Below are 18,294 nucleotides of genomic sequence, written 5' to 3'. Positions count from 1 at the left end.
ATTTCTCTTTTGTTTATATAGAGATTAAAGTAAAATAAAATAAAAATCTTGTCAAAGGCCACCAAGGGACTTCTGTGGGGGGAAAAAAATTAAAGCAATAAAGAGCCCCCTACAACTACATGATAATGCTAATTGAAAATGAGATGTGTTGTTTGTACACAAAAATGGGAAAAAAAATTAAGAACATTGTTAGAAGTGGGATTTGAACCCACGACCTCTTTCAAAGACTAGAACTTGAGTCTAGTGCCTTAGACCACTCGGTCATCCTAGCTTGTCAAAGGTTATTGAGGGACATTTGTGGGGAAGAAAAATTAAAGCAATAAAGAGGGTTACCTACAACTACATGATAATGTTAATTGAAAATGAGGTGTTGTTTGTACACAAAGATGGAAAAAAAAAATACTAAAAACATTGTCATAAGTGGGATTTGAACCCACACCCTCCTTTGAAAACTTGAACCTTTGAGGGACTTTTGTGGGGAAACAATTAAAGCAATAAAGAGGTGCAAATACATGATATTGTTAATTGAAATGAGATGTGTTGTTTGTACACAAAGATGGAAAAAAAGAAATTAAAAACATTGTCAGAAGTGGGATTTGAACCCACGCCCTCTTTCGAAGACCAGAACTTGAGTCTGGCGCCTTAGACCACTCGGCCATCCTGACTGATTGCTTACAGTTTCACAATATAAAATATACATCTTAACTAAAAAGAACGGCCAGATCATACTTTTCAAACTTCAAAAGGATTGTTTCTTTTCCTTTTAATCCTTGCGCCTTAGTTCAAGGAATTAATTTAACTCTTAAGTTATAATTTTATCTAACACCCAGAATCTGAATAAGTTACGATCAAAATTTGTTAAAAAAATTAAATAAAAAAACTTATCCATGAATTAATCAATAATCACTAGGTGTTTGGGGTAAGGAGTTGGTTTATTATAGTCCTAGGTTATTATAGTTTATATTTGGGGGTGTAGATTATTTTAGTTTGGATTATAATAGTATGTGTTTGAGGTATTAACTATTTTAATTTGAGATAGAAATAATAAAACACTGTAACAAAAAATAAAAAATTGATGAACGTAAAATAACAAAAATTGTAACTAATAGTAAATACTACAACAAATAGAAGTTTTGAAATAGTGTTGACTGTACCTAATTGGGAAATACAAAATAGTATTTAGTATAGTAAGAGGTGATTATTATAGTATTAGGATAGTCCTAAAAAATCTTAAACTTGAGCGATAAGAGAATATATCAAAGAGTTCGTCTAGAAGATAGCTACTAATATCCAAAATAAAAATTCACAAAATATCCAAGTTAGAGTATCAAAAATAGTAAAAGAACAAATACTCAAATAAATAACTTCTTACTAATGTGTAAAAAAACTAAAAACAAGTAGGGCTAGTTGTATAAATAGAATTCAAGTCCAAAATAACAAAATATGTAGTACAATGATAAAATAATTATATATATAGAACAAAAAATAGAAAAGACTAAAAAGTCCACGCCTAGCTATAATTTTGCTTACTTCTTTTTTATTTTCTCAAATTGAAAGCTATCACTGATAGCAACTATTAGTGATAGCCACTGATAGCTGCTATCATTGATAGTTGCTATCAGTTGTAGCTTTCAATTTGAGAAATGTTAATAAAATATTGAAATATTAGCTTTTAATTTGCTATTAGTTATCAGTGGCTATCATTGATATACTTTCATCAATTGGAACTAATCTTGAAATATTAACAGTTAATGCTATCAGTGCCTATCAATGAGAGAATTTTATAAGCGGTTATCAACATTGAAAGAAAACCAACAACTTTGAAAAGTTAAGCTATGCCAGTCATTGGAAAACTATTAGTGACTTTCATTGATAGACTTTCATAAATAACAACTTTGAAAAATTAACACGGTAGCTATCACTGATAATCTTCTATCATGTCTATCATTGATAGAAGCTATCAGTCGCTATCATTGATAGACTTTCATCCATTAGAATCAACCTTGAAATATTAAACTTAGGTCTAGCAATGATAGATTTCTATAACTAGTTATGAACTTTCAAAGAAACTCGATATATAGATTTCACCTAACTTCTATCGTCGGTATCATTAATATCACTCATATCGTGGTTATCAGTGATAGCTTCTTTCGCTGATAACAACACTAATAAGATGCTATCAAAGATCTCATTGATATCATGCTATCAATGACCTCATCGATATCTCTCTAGCACCGATAATATGCTATCGGTGGTAGCTTCTATCACCAAGAACATGCTATTAGTGGTAGCTTCTATTACTGATAACGTGATATTAGTGTTAGCTTCTATCATCAATAACATGGTATCATTGGTAACTTCTATCAACGATAGCTACTGACCACCTTATTGTCCCTTTCTTGCCCTTTCCAAACATTCATACGATCACTTTTCTTTTTAATACCTCAAGGGCACTTTCGTAAAAATAGCAAACAGCCAAACAAACCCTTCTTCTTGATTTGATTTTGTAAACAAATATTGCAATACACAAATACACATATTTCAATTTGTGTCATTCATTTAATATTTGTGCCCTTCATTTTTGGCTATCTATTCTATTTTTTTCAAGTTTATTTATGATAAACACCATACTCTTAAGCCTATAAAAAGCAAAAAAAAAAAAAAAAAAAAACTATTTGCTGTCAGATATCGTTCGCATTTATCATTTTTTGATAAATAAACTTGTTTAATAACTATTCTCATTTCTATTTCAAACTATTTCTAAAAATGGTGTAAATTTGTGAACTAAAAAATAGTTTCTTTCAAATCCGTTTTTATTTGCTATTTATATTTAATGTTTCGTTATAATAATCAAACTCCATGATTGACTTGTTGGTGTTAAGTCACTTATGAATGAATTGGATACCTTCAAGTCTTGGGAAGGTGAAACTGGAAATTAGAAAAAATTCAAAAGTTAACTAGTCAACATTTTCATATTTGCAAATATTTTACACATATTTCAATTTGTGCCCTTCATTTTTGGCTATTTATGCCATTTTTTTTCAAGTTTATTTATGATAAACATCAACTCTTAAGCCTATGAAAAGCAAAAAAAAAAAAAAAAAAAAAAAAAAAAAAAAAACTATTTGCTGTTAGATATCGTTCGCATTTCATTTTTTGATAAATAAACTTGTTTAATAACTATTCTCATTTCTATTTCAAACTATTTCTAAAAATGGTGTAAATTTGTGAACTAAAAAATAGTTTTTTCAAATCCGTTTCTATTTGCTATTTATATTTAATGTTTCGTTATAATAATCAAATTTCATGATTGACTTGTTGGTGTTAAAATCACTTATGAATGAATCGAGTATCTTCAAGTCTTGGGAGGGTGAAACTGGAAATTAGAAAAAATTCAAAAGTTAACTAGTCAACATTTTCATATTTGCAAATATTTTAAAAAGGTGATATATTTTTAATTTTTTTTTCCATATTTTATTATCTATTACAAATATCCAAACAAGTAATTAGGTAATAGTAGGTTTAGCACTTATTTGAGATCAAATATCTCATTAGATGAAATTAAACTTAACCTATTTTGGTTTTTCAAATATTATCAACTTTTTCATTTTCTTCTTTATAGGTTTGAAATCTCAATTTTAATTCTTCTAACTCTCACAAATGTTTTGTCATTGCACCTTCTAAGAATATTATTTCCCAGCTCTTAAAACATATAATACAACACCGTTTCCAGATTATTGTCTTTATATAAAAGATACAATTTATAATGAAGCAAAGCTGAATGATTAAGGTTAGTAATATTTTGGAAGTTAGTAAAAAGGTAAAAAAAACAAAAGAAATGGGGGGAAGAAAATCAAAGATTTAAAATTTATAAGACTAACAAGTAGGAAAATGGACAAGAACTATGAACAAATAGGAAAAAAAAGGAGCAACCGTGTCTACAAAAGTGAAGGAAAGAGCTTTGATTGCTGACTAGTAATAGTTAACAATCAAGTTCTTGTATTTTGATCACCAAGGATTTTATTTTTTTTGTTTTTATTTTTGTGAGCTAGTTATTTTAGACCGGCATGGAGAACTAAGGAACATAAATAGTTTTGGAACCAAAAAAAAGGAGAAAAAAAAATCAAAGCAAGTTAGAGCAATTGGTCAAGCTGTTTTCTGTCTATCTACTTCATATGTAATCAGTTGTATTGTCAATTTTGACCTCTTGTCCTCCCCATCTTTTCATCCGTTCCATCGACTGATTAACCTGCATAGTATAATCTCGTTAATTAATAACAGGTCTCACTTAAGTTTTCCATAAATCTTATGTACAACAACATGCTCGGGTGACTCCTTGAACAGTTTCAGCATGTTTGGAAATGATCTTAAAAGGTTAGAATCACTTGTCATGTTTGAAATTATTTTCATGCTTGTCTTTAATTATTCAAATCAATTTTGATGATATGGATCACATTTAAAAATGTAAGTATATATTTGAGGTTGATTTTGAAATGGTTAAAAAAAATCACTTTTGTCATTTACAAAGGCATTTTCGAAGTGATTCTAAACATGATAAAAGTATTTTAATAATTTTAAAATCACTTCATATACAATAAAACTAATAATAAATTGATTTTGATTAAAAGACATGTATGAGAGTAATTTTGAACATGAAAAAAATGTTTTCAACCATTTTAAAATCATTCCTAAACCTTCTCTAAGTACAAGACTAGGGTAAGTTTTTGAGAATGGTATTATGCACTAATCATTAATCAAATGCTTCCTCTAAAAGTGATCTAAATTGCTTCTAAGTATAGAATTATTAAAATTATTTTTGAATAGAGAAACCACAACGATGGAAATTTAGAAATATGTTTTAACCAGCTAGTATAATTTTTATCCTGTCTCATTTCTCTTTTAAATTTATTTTTAATGTGCCAAAGGAACAGAATATATCTGATCAAGAGTTGTCATATCATAGGTAAAACCAAATTTATAAATTAATTAAAGAGTGGGAGAGGGGTTTGAAATTACTATAGATTAAACTTACCTCATGGGTCCAGTTTGTTTTATAGAGTATGATCAGAAGCAGAATGGTCTGGAGAGAGAGACCACAGATCATGCCTCCCCATAGTCCCTGTGATTATAAAATAAATTATATGTTACATATTGGCTAAAGGAGAAACGGTAAGATGCTTATGCATAAATCATAATATATAAGATATACCCTGCATCATTTACCTTCAATTTCATGAAAAGGGAAAGAAAATTTACTGACCTGAACTCCCAAATGTTTTGTATAACCAAGAAGGTAACCAAGGGGAAGACCAAAAACATAATAAGAGCCAAGATTGATATATGCTACCAACGTTTGCCAACCAGCTCCAATAGCAACGCCTGAAAAAACTCAGGAAAAAGTTAAAAAGAGAAGGGAGATTCTTATTAACTTAGTGCAGACTTGTAAAACATGCTGGATTTGGTACCTGAAATTACTGGCTGGACACTGTTAAGAACCATGGTGATTCCAAGAAGGTATGCCAGTTTAGAGACAGCAACTTGCATTTCTTTACTGCTGGTGTAAATGACAGCAAAATCATCCTTTGTGATTAAGATAATCACCATGGAAAGTAATCCGAGAAGAAGAGACTGAAATACTGTAACATAGACAGAATATTTGGTCGCCACTGGATGTCCTTGTCCAAGCTCATTGGAGACCCGCACGCTGGGAAGATGACACAAATGCAAATTCAATACACTAATAATAGTTATTATATACACAGATGACAAATCAAGCAATAAATTTTGGCAGATCAAACAGTTGCATATTATCTATCATATTGTTCTGTTTTTCTTTACACCATAGTTTATTTGGAATATGAAATAAACTTTCCATTGAACTATTCATATATTACAATAGTATATTTATAATTTAAGATCCCTGGTATTAGAATGATCAGATACAATAACAAGCCTTTCAAGGGATAAGAAAGAGTAATATTTAGGTGTATCTTGGAATGCACTCATATTTATGCATTTAACTATCATCACACACAAACAAATAATTAAAATATTAAAGACAAACATAAGAAGATTTTGTCATATGGAAAATTATGATTGGACAATTTAGTTGGATGCACAAAAGATAAGTGCACTTTCCAACCAGAAATATAATGGATGAAAATCACATACCTAATGGCAGCATTTATACCTATGAATAACATTGCCTCGAATCCGTTGATATTCATGCTGGAAAAGCAAAAGTAAAAGGATTAGTAAAAACTCGGCATCCTTCATTTGATGTACCTATTTTACTATTAAAGTTCGTAACAAAGGTATCCATTATTTCTGTATACTTTACAACTCTCAAAGTTTTATTTCCAAGCCCTACACTCTATAGTCTCATTATTATTCCACGAACTTGCTACCCATTCTCAAGCAATGCCTCTATAATCTCATTATTCAGCATACAATTAATTTTTGTTGTACGAACTACAAAAGGGTGCGGCGTAAGCCAAACATACTAAGTTCTGTTCTTACCAAATTGAAAGGGAACCAACAGCATATACCGCGTTATCAAGATGGCCAGTAAGAATAATTATACTCATCATATACCAGAGTTCAAGGCAAAGCATTACTGCGGATGAAAAGGAAAGGCCGACAAAGGCCCATATATCATTGAAAGCCGCCCGAGACAAACCAGTCCATCCATCTTTACACCAGCCAACAACATAGATAACTTGTGCTATAGCAGTAACCCAACTTGAAATGTTGCTTGCAATAGCTGCACCAGTTAGGTTCCAGTTGAATACGAAAATAAAGAGCCAGAGCATTGCAGCATGTAATAATAAGGCCAAAAACCCAATATAGGCAAGGACATTGACCTTGCTCTGGGCTTGAAGGAACTTTTGGGTGGGAAAAACGATTGCCAGCGAGAACAGTTCAGGAATTAGCAACCTTGTGAACCATCCTGCAACTTCAGCTATTTCATCTGCTTGTCCTAGAAACTTCAGGACTGGTTCAGCATACCAGTAAATCGGTAGAATGAAGAAGCTGGAGATTGTGAGAATAATCCATGAACGCTGCATATAAACACCAAGCAAATAAACTTGCCCAGCGCCATAAGCTTGACCACACAGCGTCTCCAGTGCACTTCCCATACCAAGCTACATTTTATAGAAAATCAAATTCAATAATAGCCAAGAATAAAAAAATTAGAACAAGAGGCGTACACAATTTATTGAAACTCGTCTTCTACTCATATGCAAAATTAAACAATTATCTCAGGCAAAACTTCTCCGAGAAATCATTCAATCAGGCCACCACTGCGGCTGCTTCAAAATCATTCGAAATGCTATTATAAAATTCTCTCTCATACATCAAATCACCAGACACATCACTGTTCTAAACCCCTTCGATTTTCATCAAAGTTAATATCATAGGAAAATAGCAAAGAAAACAAACATTCTTACAGAATAGGTACAAATGAATTAAGCGCACATATACGGGCAGAATTCGCATAATCAGGAAGAACTTTACCAGATCTAGAACCTGGAGAACAATTTTTTAATAAAAATTTAGCAAAACGAGAAAGAAAAGCACTCTCTCGTCGTGTTCCTACGTGATCAATAGTTAATCTGGAAATAGTAGACGGACATTGTAAATTAAGTATTACTTTACAGATTCCTTTTCTGCTTCGTGAAAAGAAAAATAGAAAAACAAGACAACAACGATATAACATAATCAATCCTGCACTCGTAAAGTATTCCATAAACAAGCACTGCGCAATTGATCCTTATCATTATCATAAACACAAAAAAACAACCGCGAGAGAGAGAGAGAGAGAAGGAAATGGACCATGAAGCCAAAGGCGAAGGTTCCGATTACGGAAACAGAGATAGAAACAGCGGAAAGCTCAACATCGCCGATATGGCCAACGAAAATGCTAGTGAGTGAGTTGATTCCGTATTGACAAATTATACCAAACACAATCGGCGCCGCAATCTTCCAGAGCTTGGTCGTCTCAGCGAAGAAGACACGAGTGACGTCGCTGAAAGTTTTGAGTGGCTGATAGTCGGCGTCGGCGACGCCATTGAGCAAAGGAGCTTCCATTGGGTGGGTGTAGAAATGGAGGAGAAGGAGGTTAGGAAGGATATTTTGGAGGTAGGTAACAGAGAGTATAGAGAGAGCCTGAATCTGAACATGGCGCCTTTTCCGTAAGCTACTCGTTCATACTTATTTGCCGATGGGATCATTCAACTTCTCCTTTCTCTTTCCTCTCGCTCATTTACTTCTTCTTCTTCCATTATATTACCTCCACCTCACCCAATTATCATAATCTTTTATTTGCATAATATACCATTTTGGTTGGTTTCTTTTTGGCTTTTTTCAATTTTAGTCTCCAAACAACTCAAATTTTAGATTTTCTAATTTTAATAAATATCTTAAATTACTCCCTTAAAAGTTATTTTTTAATCGAAACTGGTTAATTAATAATTGTAATTCCCATGCAATAATATTTTCAAATTTCATACTAAAAATGCTCATAGATAATAATATTTTTTTTTTTAAGAAATCAACGATAAACTAATATTAAGGATTAAATTTAAAATTTATTAAAAATATAAGAACTAAAATTGAAACAACCTCAAAATATATTAAGCAAAATAGTATTTTAATTTAAATTTTAAATAGTTTGTTGTTTATTATTTCGAATACTTTTTAGGTTAAAATACTATTTTGGTTCCTGTATTTAAAATTTTTTTCAATTTTAGTCTCTATACTCTAAAAAGAATCTTAAATTTTCTCCATACCACTTATTTAATGTTATTTTTTCAAAGTTTTTTTTTTTGTTATTTATTAGCACTAAAATTTGAAACCATATTTACATGCTACTGCATAAAAATTATTATTATTATGTAGCACTAAAATTTGAAACCATATTTAAACAACTAAATATACAATTGATTAAAAGGACAAGGACTAAAATTGAATATTGAATGAGATTTTTGTATGGATGGCTTCTTTTGAGAGACCATATGAGATCTAACCCACTTTTTGACAACTAAGTTTTTTAACCTTATTCTTATATCATCGTAAAATTACCAAGACAACCAAAATACACACACGATGAGCATAGATCTCACTCCTGCATCTCCTTGTTCACAATTTGCTTCTTTATCACCTCATTCTAATTTCTCAGTTCTCGCTTTTCAATTTTGGGTGAATATAATATGTTTGAGACATTATACATCCGAGACCACTATTTTCAACCGACATTGAAGCCTAGAATTATTGTAGTGGCTTATCAATTATTCTGTGAAAGAGAGTCCAATTCTAAGTCATGCTCGCAGAGTACAGGGAAGATGAAATATTGAAAAAAAAAATCTAAGAGGTGGCAAAATATGGGAAAAGAAAAAACGAATAAGGAAGCTTGAAGAAGGAGAATAACAAACTAGAGCAAGGGGCTTGAATTGAGAAGAAAAATCCATCATTCGTGCACTTTAGGTTGTTTTAGTAGTTTCACCTCATGACGATGTAAGCAAAAGGTCAAAAACTATAGATTTTTAAAAACCAGGCTATATCTTATATGGGCCTAAAAAAATAGGTCATTGACGCTCTATTTGAAAATATACAAAATTGAAATTAAACAAATCTCAGAATATAGAGATCAAAATGATATTTCAAACTAGTTTTTGTTTATTATCTACGAGGCTTTATTTTATAAATTTTGGTAGAATACTCACATAGTGTATCACCTTTTTACATGAAAATTGTTAATGGACTAAATTTAAGATTAATGAAAAATATAGAAACTAAAATTGCAGTCTTATTTAAATGTACCAAAAAGGTTGTTTAATCTTTTCATCATCATCACATATGTGTTTGGGAAATTGTCAGAATTTAAATAACCCTTAGATGTTTCCATATTTAGAACTAATACATTTTAGAAAATTCATTGAAATAGTTTTTTTTCGATCCATCTCAGTTGAGATCGGCCATCGATTTAGATAAAAAGATAAGTTTAGTTAACTTTTTCATCCTATGGATCATTTTCGGCTTTCTCGATAAACTGTAGGCAAATCTCATAGATTTTTTTAGTATAATTGGGGGTGGGAGATTTAAACCACGGATCTCTTATGGTCCTCAGTACATACATATGTTAGTTGAACTAAGCTCTTGTTGGCAAATCTCGCATAGAAATAATATTGAGAATCTATATATTTTCCAAATCTTACTTAATTTTCACAAAATTTGACATTTCTCAAAATTTAAAAATGACAGTGCAATCATCTATAAAAAATTTTAATCTAAATCTTGGTGCTCGACCTCGATCGAGATGAACCGTAAAAAACTAGTTTAATGCGTACAAAAAAAAGTTGCTATTTCTAAAAGATGGAGGGAGGGCTAATATCGACAATTTTTCTGTTTGGCAACTCTTTTCTCAAGAGTACTTTTATATAAAGTTTGTTTAGTTTCTTTTAGGCCAATCCAGTGGTTTCTCTCTCATTATTATGGATTCTTAATAATACAATAAATGACTGAAAATATACAAAAAGAAAAGCAAATAGAAATTAAAATACTACCTTTACTATGGAAAATACATTACTACCCTTAATAGTTTGTTATATACTCTAATTTTTTTATTAATACAAAATTACTATAAAGAACGACCATACACTATTATGATGGTTGAAGTTGGTTGTATCGCGTGGTAGCCAAAGTTGGTTGGCTAGAGGCAACATAGTGGAAGTGAGAATTTTTTTTAGTATAACATGTGAGATGAGATATTGAACCTTCGACCTCTTGGGACGAAAGTCATGCTAATACCACAAACTCATTTTGACATTAAAGTGAGGAATCAGGGAGAGATTAAACACTCAAAATTCATCTTTTCTAAATAAGTTTATTTTATAAACTAATTTTTTGAAAATCTATTTTTAGTGATTGTTAAACACTTAACTTTTATTTTCAAAATGACTTATTTTTTAAATTCAACATTTGAAAATGGATTTCAAACCTCTCTTAATTTTTTTCTTGTACTTTGTTTGCAATCGCCAAATATAATTAAACAGAAAAATTGTTTGCTTTTCGATCTTGAATGGTTACCTTTCATTATTAGGTCGACTTAATAGAATTAGGGAAGGTGTGAAAGTTTGTTTTCTACATGAGATAACCTCCCTGTTCGTTTTAATGTTTCTTCCAAAAATGAACATCAATTCAAATCCTCGCCATAAAATATTTTCCCTTCCCTTTTTAGATTAAAAAAACAATAAAAACAAATCCTTAAGAATCAGAATCAATTAATGATTTATTTAAAGGTTAACTATAAATTTAGTTCGGTTAGAATTTAGTCCATATAATTTTCAATTAGAATTTAAAATCTGTTGGTTTGAAAGAACAATTACAAATAGTCTCCCAAAACTACTGGAGTGTTTTATCATACTATATGAACTATTTATAAGACATTATCAAATCACAAGACCATAATTCTAATTTGGGAAATTATTTCAAATGGTAAATTGTTGAAAATATTTATGAAATATAGCAAAATTTTAGAACTACCAATGATAAACGTTGATAGACACTAATAGACTTCTATCAGTGTCTATCAATATCTATCATGGATAGTTCTAAAATTTTGCTATATTTTGTAAATATTTTGGTTTATTTTTCTATATTTAAAAACAACCATTCTAACTTTTAAAATTAGAGGGAATAAGTTCTAACTCTTTCGTAAGTTTGAGTGTCCAATTTTAATACTTAATAAGTTCGAGGGCTCAATTTTTATGATTAAAAGTTTGAGGTATAATTGCAACCACCACATACTTCAAAGGTTGTTTTTGCAATTTATTGATTTTTTTTGTTTGAATACAATAGGGATAAGGAAATTTTGAACCATCGACTTTTAAGTCACTAACACATCTATATATGATAGTTGAATTATGTTATTTATTAATCTTTAATAATTTTGAAAAAATAGGTAATGAGATAATACGAAAAATTATAAACGTATTAGTGAATGAAGGTATCAGAATCAAAGACGAAGACGGTTATAGGACTCCTGACTTTGTGTACACCATCATCTCAAATCAAGGAAGCCGATTCAATGCTATTACTGATTTTTCCTTCAATTGTAAGCTCAAATTTTAGCTCTTCACCCAAGGCTTTGAATGAAAGAATAGAAAGATTGACTGTAATATTAAGTCCTGAAAGAGCAAAAATTGTGGCTTTATATGTAGAATTTGTTGACCGTGACTCTTCTTTTGTAGATTTGATGGATTGAGGTTGAGATTGATGTGGAAAGAGCAAATGAAGGATAGTTTAGGTAAAAAACTTGGTCAGAATTGATTGGAGAACATGTAGACTTGTCTTGAGAGATTTGTTGGAGTAAAGTGTTGTTATAACCTTCACCACATAGAAATCTTATATAGTCAATTTCAGAAGCATTGTTGCCTAGTGGATTTATATGGCCAGAACCATATACAAATTCTACATCTGGGTTAAGTTCAACTCTCATAGGAAATGTTGCATTACATACATTCAAATTGTGTTAATTAACTCTATTTTGAGACAATAATATATACGTATAGAAACGAATCTATAGAAAACTTGCAACATATGATTCTATGTTAATTAGCGCCAAAATACTATAAGAAGAAAGGAAAAAAAATGCGTTCTTTCTTTTAAACAGGTAATGCCAACAAAACAAACAAACAAACAACTCAATCCCTATCCTCATCCAGATGATGGGAAAAGTGTTATCTAGAAAAACATTTTTTTTAAAATCAAAGAACTCCCCTGAGAGGAAATAAAATACGTTTTTAGTTCTTTAGTTTTTTTATTAATTTTTATTTGGTTCCTAAGTTTCAAAATTTCACATTTTTACATCTTTGAGTTCAAAATTTATAATTTTACTATTGAGATTTGAGTTTTATTTTAATTAGTCTCTTAATTTTAAGATTTACACTTTTAATCTTGATTTTCCACTAAATACTCACTTCCAGTATTTAGTATTAATGCCTATTAATTAATTTATAAAGTTTAAGACGAATTATAATTAATTAAGCATTTCACTATTTTTCTTATTACTATTAAAATTAATTTTAAAAGTTCCCCTCATAATTATTTGAATTTTTTAAAAATAATTTTATTTTAATATTTATTGACAAAAATAAGGTTGGTTTGAAACTATTAACAAAAATAGAGTTGTGAAATCGAGGACGGGGTCACGAATTTTAAGTCCATCCACGATTTAAGGCTAAATCATGTACCCGTCCACGATTTAAGGCCAACCACGAATTATGGCTAATTTTTTTTTTCTCCCAACTTATGTCTTCTTATATTTTTTAGCGTTTTTGCATTTTCAAAGAATCTTTTACAAATTCAAATTTTCAAAGACCTATAGTAAAATAAAAGTAAAATTTCTAGCCACGAATTAAGGTTAAATCTATTTTTTTTTCACATTTTCCCCCAACTTCCGTCTTCTTCTTTTTTGTAGCTACAAATTAATTCTAAATTTATTTTTTTTACATTTTTCCCCAACTTATTCCTAAGCTTCTATCTCTTGATTATGCGGTTCTAATCTGACTCTTCCGAGCCTAGATTCTAATCTGACTTTTCCAAGCCTAGATTCTATCCTTAGACTACCCTCCCGAGTATCTCTAAATGACGAATAACGCATATATAATACAAGATGATCGCATAAAGTGAAGATCTCAGGTCATGCTAGCTAAGTGCTTCTCAACTCATTCGACAGTTTAGTTACTCATGTGTAAGGTGAAGAGAGTGGACAGATGTAAAGATGCAATTTTCATTTTATAAATAAGTTCAAAATACATAATGACAATGAAAAGTAAGGATAGAGAGCCTGGTAGCAATATATTGCTTCCCAAGGTTTTTACACTGAGTTTTCTCTACTCTACCCAAAAGATGTTCTTGCTTCCGCAAGACTCTGTTTTCGGCGCTTCCTAGTACTTTTCCGAGTTGTCCAGGACGATCTCTCGGCGTATTCTCCCTTCGCTCACCTCCACCTTCGAAGTATGTAAAATCTAAGTATATGGTGAAGACGAACTCTAAATTCTAAATAGCGGGACCGAATTCTCCGAACTCCTTTAATGAAGGTGGCCTTTGGTATTTATAGAGCTTCAGGGTGAAGAGCTTTTTCTCTCAAATGATTGCACTGATGGGATGTCGTAAATTCTTTGTCTGATGTGCCAAATAATTGTCACTAAAAAGTTAAGTTTACATGCTATAGTGTCGTTAATGGCTTGTCAACTTAATTTGGAATCGATCGCCATCAGCTTTCTGTCCCATCGTGATTTATTAAGCTTTCACCTTGATGCGTCGGCTTTATGCGGCCACCTTCTTGAGTAGATCTTCGTGAATGCATATGATCACAGCCTTGTGGTCGCAATCTCTTAATGCGCCCAGACTCTGAATTCCTTAGATCGCAATTTCGCCTTGCGACAACGCATTTTCTGCACAAAATACATAAGTTAGCTGTTTTAATGCGATGGACGCATGCGATCGCAATGTTATAAACTTAACGCTTTTGGACGCAATTTTATATATTTTTATCGTCGCAATCCTTCATTGTTTTATATCTTTGCACTGTAATAACGTGCATTTCTTCCTGTTATCACTAACACTTCCTAAGATTATGCACAAGTTATACGATCATGCTACACATAAATAACAACATGTCTTCTCTCAATGTAGAATGTCATAATTCCTATTTCTAGGACGCATGCGATGTATATGAAAATTTTGATAGGACTTATGTCTAAGCCTCTATTCTTGTCTATGCGATGATGAATGATACACACATAAAACAAGGTGGCCGCATACAATCATATCCTATTTATAGGGTACGTGCAATGTGTAAATAATGATAGAACTTATGCCTAAGTTTCTATTTCTTGCTTATGTGGTTCTAATCTAACTTTCTTAAGCCTAGATTCTAATCTGACTCTCTAAAGTCTAGATTCTATCTTTAGACTACTCTCTCAAGTATCTCTAAAGGGTGAATGATGCGTACATAAGACAAGATGATTGCATAAAGTGTAAATCTTAAGTCATGCTAGCTAAATACTTCTCAACCCATTCAGAAATTTAGCTACTCATGCAGAATATGGAGAGATAGAACATAGTTTGAAATGAGATTTTCATTTTCTATAAATAAAGTACTCAATACAAAATAACAATGGAATTGAGAGATAAACTTGATATGCAATGTCTTGCTTCCCGTGGCCTTTTACACTATTCTTTTTCACTCCAACTTTGATCTCGATGTGTATTCTTTCTCTTGCAAGTGTTGGCCCTCTCTCCTTTATAATGCTTTCTGCAGTCTCTTGATTTGTTCGGGAATGATCTCTCGGCTTCCTCATCTCCTTGCTCGTCTCTGGCTTCTAAGTATAAGTATGAGTATGTACGTGAACAGACTAACGCTCTTTAACTTGTATCTTCTAAAACTTGTTTCCTTTGTTACAATGGTGGCCTTTGGTATTTATAGAGCTCAAGGTGAAGCAGCCTTCCTTTCTAATGATTGCAATGATGGGTGGTTATTAAATCCCCTACTCTGATGCGACGATTAATGGTCACCGAAAGTTGAGTGTACTTACTACAGTGTGGCTTTAACGACTTGTCAACTAAATTCGGATTTGATCGTCATCAGCTTTCCGTCCCATCATGATTTATTATGTTGTCACCTTGATATGCAGTATTTTTGCGGCCACCTTTTTTAGCAACTTCTCACGATCGCATACGATCACATGACATTGCGATTGCAATCTTCAAGCGCGCTGACGCCTAATTTCTTTGGATCACAATTTTACTTGTGCCACTGCATTTTTCCTGCACAAAATAAGTAAATTAACTGCTTTTATGCGATGGGCACATGCGATCGCAGTTCCTTTTAGTTTAGCGCTTTTGGATATGATATTGTTTATTTTACCGTCACATTCTCTCATTATTTTACTTATCTGAGCTGTAATAACTTGTATTTCTACCCGTTATCACCCAACGAGAGTTTAGGACATCAACCCTAACAAGTGTTTGGCCAACATTGTTTTCTTTAGTGGAGGAGTATCTGACTGCCCCTCGGTAGCACGTATTCTGACTCACTATAGAATTTTTGCAAATAAATAATGGTTGCGGGTACATTATTACTTGTTTTGATAAAACTTGATTTTGGATTTAGTTGCGATTTGCTAATTAGAATTTATTTAAAATTTTCAGCATGTCAAAATCTTCTAGATAACTCACTTCCGAATTGGTTAATGGTAAAATCGAATCGACATACAAATTATTAGCGGTTAATGGTTCTAAAAAGATTTTAGCAGAGGATTGTCCTCGATCTCCCAACTCATCTAAAGTTTTAAACTATATGGATGAAAATGCAAAATTCGAAAAACAAAATGAATATGATTTACTTGTTATCTAAGCATGTTTAGTGGAAAAAGATAAGACCTGGATAATTGATTCAGGTGCCGCTAATCATGTCTGTACTTTCTCACAGGAAACAAGTTCCTTGAGACATTTGACAGAAGACGAAACAATCTTTAAGGTAGGGTCCGGTGAGGTTGTTTCAGTTAAAGCAGTGGGAAATCTGAAGTTATTTGTAGGAAATATATACATTTATCTTTAAAATTTTATTATATTCCTTCTATGAAAAGGAATCTAATATCTATCTCTTGTTTGCTAGAACAAAATTATAGAGTTTCTTTCGAAAATGACGAAGTGTTCATCAATTCTTTGTTCTGCAAAATTAGAAAATAACTTGTATTTGTTAAAACCAACTGAGGTAAAGGTTGTTTTGAACATAGAGATGTTTAAAACTGTCGAAACTCATAAGAAAAGGAAAACTTCTCCAAATTCCTATCTTTGGTCCTTGAGACTAGGTCACGAAAATCTCAACAGGATTGAGAGATTGATAAAGAATGGTCAACTAAATAAGTTAGAGGACAATTCATTACTGCCATGTGAATCATGTCTTGAGGGTAAAATGACTAAAAGATATTTTTCTGGAAAAGGTCTTAAAGCCAAAGAACCCTTAGAGCTCGTACATTGAGATCTTTGTGGTCCGATGAATGTTAGAGCTAGAGGAGGGTATGAATATTTCATCAGCTTCATTGATGACTATTCAAGGTATGGGCATATATACCTAATGCACCAAAATTCTGAAACATATGAAAAGTTCAAAGAATATAAGGTTAATGTTGAAAACCAATTAGGTAAAAAGATTAAAACACTTCGATCAGATCGAGATGGTGAATATATGGACATGGAATTCAAGAACTATTTGATAGAACATGAAATCCAGTCTCAACTCACAGCCCCTGGCACACCTAAGCAAAACGGTATGGCATAAAGGAGAAATAGAACCTTGTTGGACATGGTTCGTTCCATGATGAGTTATGCTCAGTTACCAAATTCTTTTTGGGGATACACAGTTGAAACTGCAGTATATATTTTGAATATGGTTCCCTCGAAAAGTGTTTCTGAAACACCTTACGAGCTCTGGAGAGGACACAAAGGAAATTTACATCACTTCAAAATTTGGGATTTCCTGGCACATGTGTTGGTACAAAATCCTAAAAAGTTGGAACGCCGTTCAAAAGTATGCCTATTTGTAGGCTACCCAAAAAAAAAATGAAAGGTAGTTTCTTTTACAATTCTCAGGAAGACAAGGTATTTGTATCGAAAAATGCAACCTTCCTAGAGGAAGATCACATGAAGAATCATCAACCTCGCAGCAAGCTAGTAATAGAAGAAATGTCCAGAGAAATGAAAAATACATCAACAAGAGTTGTTGACCGAGCAAGTCTATCAACAAGAGTTGTTGGTGATACTGGTATTTCACATCATTCTCAAGAGTTTAGAATGCCTCGTCGTAGTGGGAGGGTTGTGCAACAACTTAACCGGTATATGTGTTTAACTGAAATTCAAGTCATCATACCAAATGATGGCTTAGAGTATCAATTGTCTTTCAAACAAGCAATGAATGATGTGGAAAAAAACCAATAGATTAAAACCATGGACCTTGAAATGGAATCTATGTATTTTAACTCTGTCTGGGATCTTGTAGATAAACCTGAAAGGGTAAAACCCATCGATTTCAAATGAATCTACAAGAGAAAACGAGACCAAGCTGGTAAGGTACAGACCTACAAAGCAGGACTTGTGGCAAAAGGGTTTACCCAAAGAGATGGGGTAGATTATGCAGAAACCTTCTCTCTGGTTGTCATGATAAAGTCAATTAGAATACTCTTGTCCATAGCTACATTTTATGATTATGAAATATGGAAAATGGAT

General features: G+C 31.9%; 1 protein-coding gene and 2 non-coding genes across 3 annotated transcripts; all 3 read right to left on the bottom strand.

Moving 5' to 3' along the window:
• Positions 1–187: 187 nt before the first annotated feature.
• TRNAL-CAA lies at positions 188–271 on the bottom strand. Its single transcript has one exon. It is a non-coding gene; the product is annotated as a tRNA-Leu (tRNA).
• A 310-nt stretch (positions 272–581) lies between these two features.
• On the bottom strand, positions 582–665 carry TRNAL-CAA. Its single transcript has one exon. It is a non-coding gene; the product is annotated as a tRNA-Leu (tRNA).
• Positions 666–3,884: 3,219 nt separating this feature from the next.
• LOC120092606 (protein DETOXIFICATION 35-like) lies at positions 3,885–8,091 on the bottom strand. The gene is made up of 7 exons (XM_039050747.1): positions 7,837–8,091; positions 6,520–7,145; positions 6,172–6,228; positions 5,466–5,704; positions 5,261–5,379; positions 5,033–5,119; positions 3,885–4,249 (listed from the first exon to the last, which is right to left on the bottom strand). Exons 1-7 carry the CDS (start codon positions 8,089–8,091, stop codon positions 4,172–4,174), a joined length of 1,461 nt encoding a protein of 486 aa, XP_038906675.1. The 3' UTR covers positions 3,885–4,171.
• Between the last annotated feature and the right edge of the window lie 10,203 nt (positions 8,092–18,294).

This window comes from Benincasa hispida, chromosome 12, assembly GCF_009727055.1.
Source record: "Benincasa hispida cultivar B227 chromosome 12, ASM972705v1, whole genome shotgun sequence".
Classification (NCBI taxonomy): Eukaryota; Viridiplantae; Streptophyta; class Magnoliopsida; order Cucurbitales; family Cucurbitaceae; genus Benincasa; species Benincasa hispida.
This window is presented reverse-complemented; position numbering and strand designations above follow the sequence as displayed.

What these genes read in the sequence shown, in the direction of transcription:
- LOC120092606 (XM_039050747.1), bottom strand. Translation starts at nt 8,091, where the DNA reads ATGGAAGCTCCTTTGCTCAATGGCGTCGCCGACGCCGACTATCAGCCA. An exon ending in CCTTCGCCTTTGGCTTCATG is followed by an intron (nt 7,146 to 7,836) that starts GTCCATTTCCTT and finishes TATAAAATGTAG; the next exon opens with CTTGGTATGGGAAGTGCACT. An exon ending in CAAAACATTTGGGAGTTCAG is followed by an intron (nt 5,120 to 5,260) that starts GTCAGTAAATTT and finishes TTATAATCACAG; the next exon opens with GGACTATGGGGAGGCATGAT.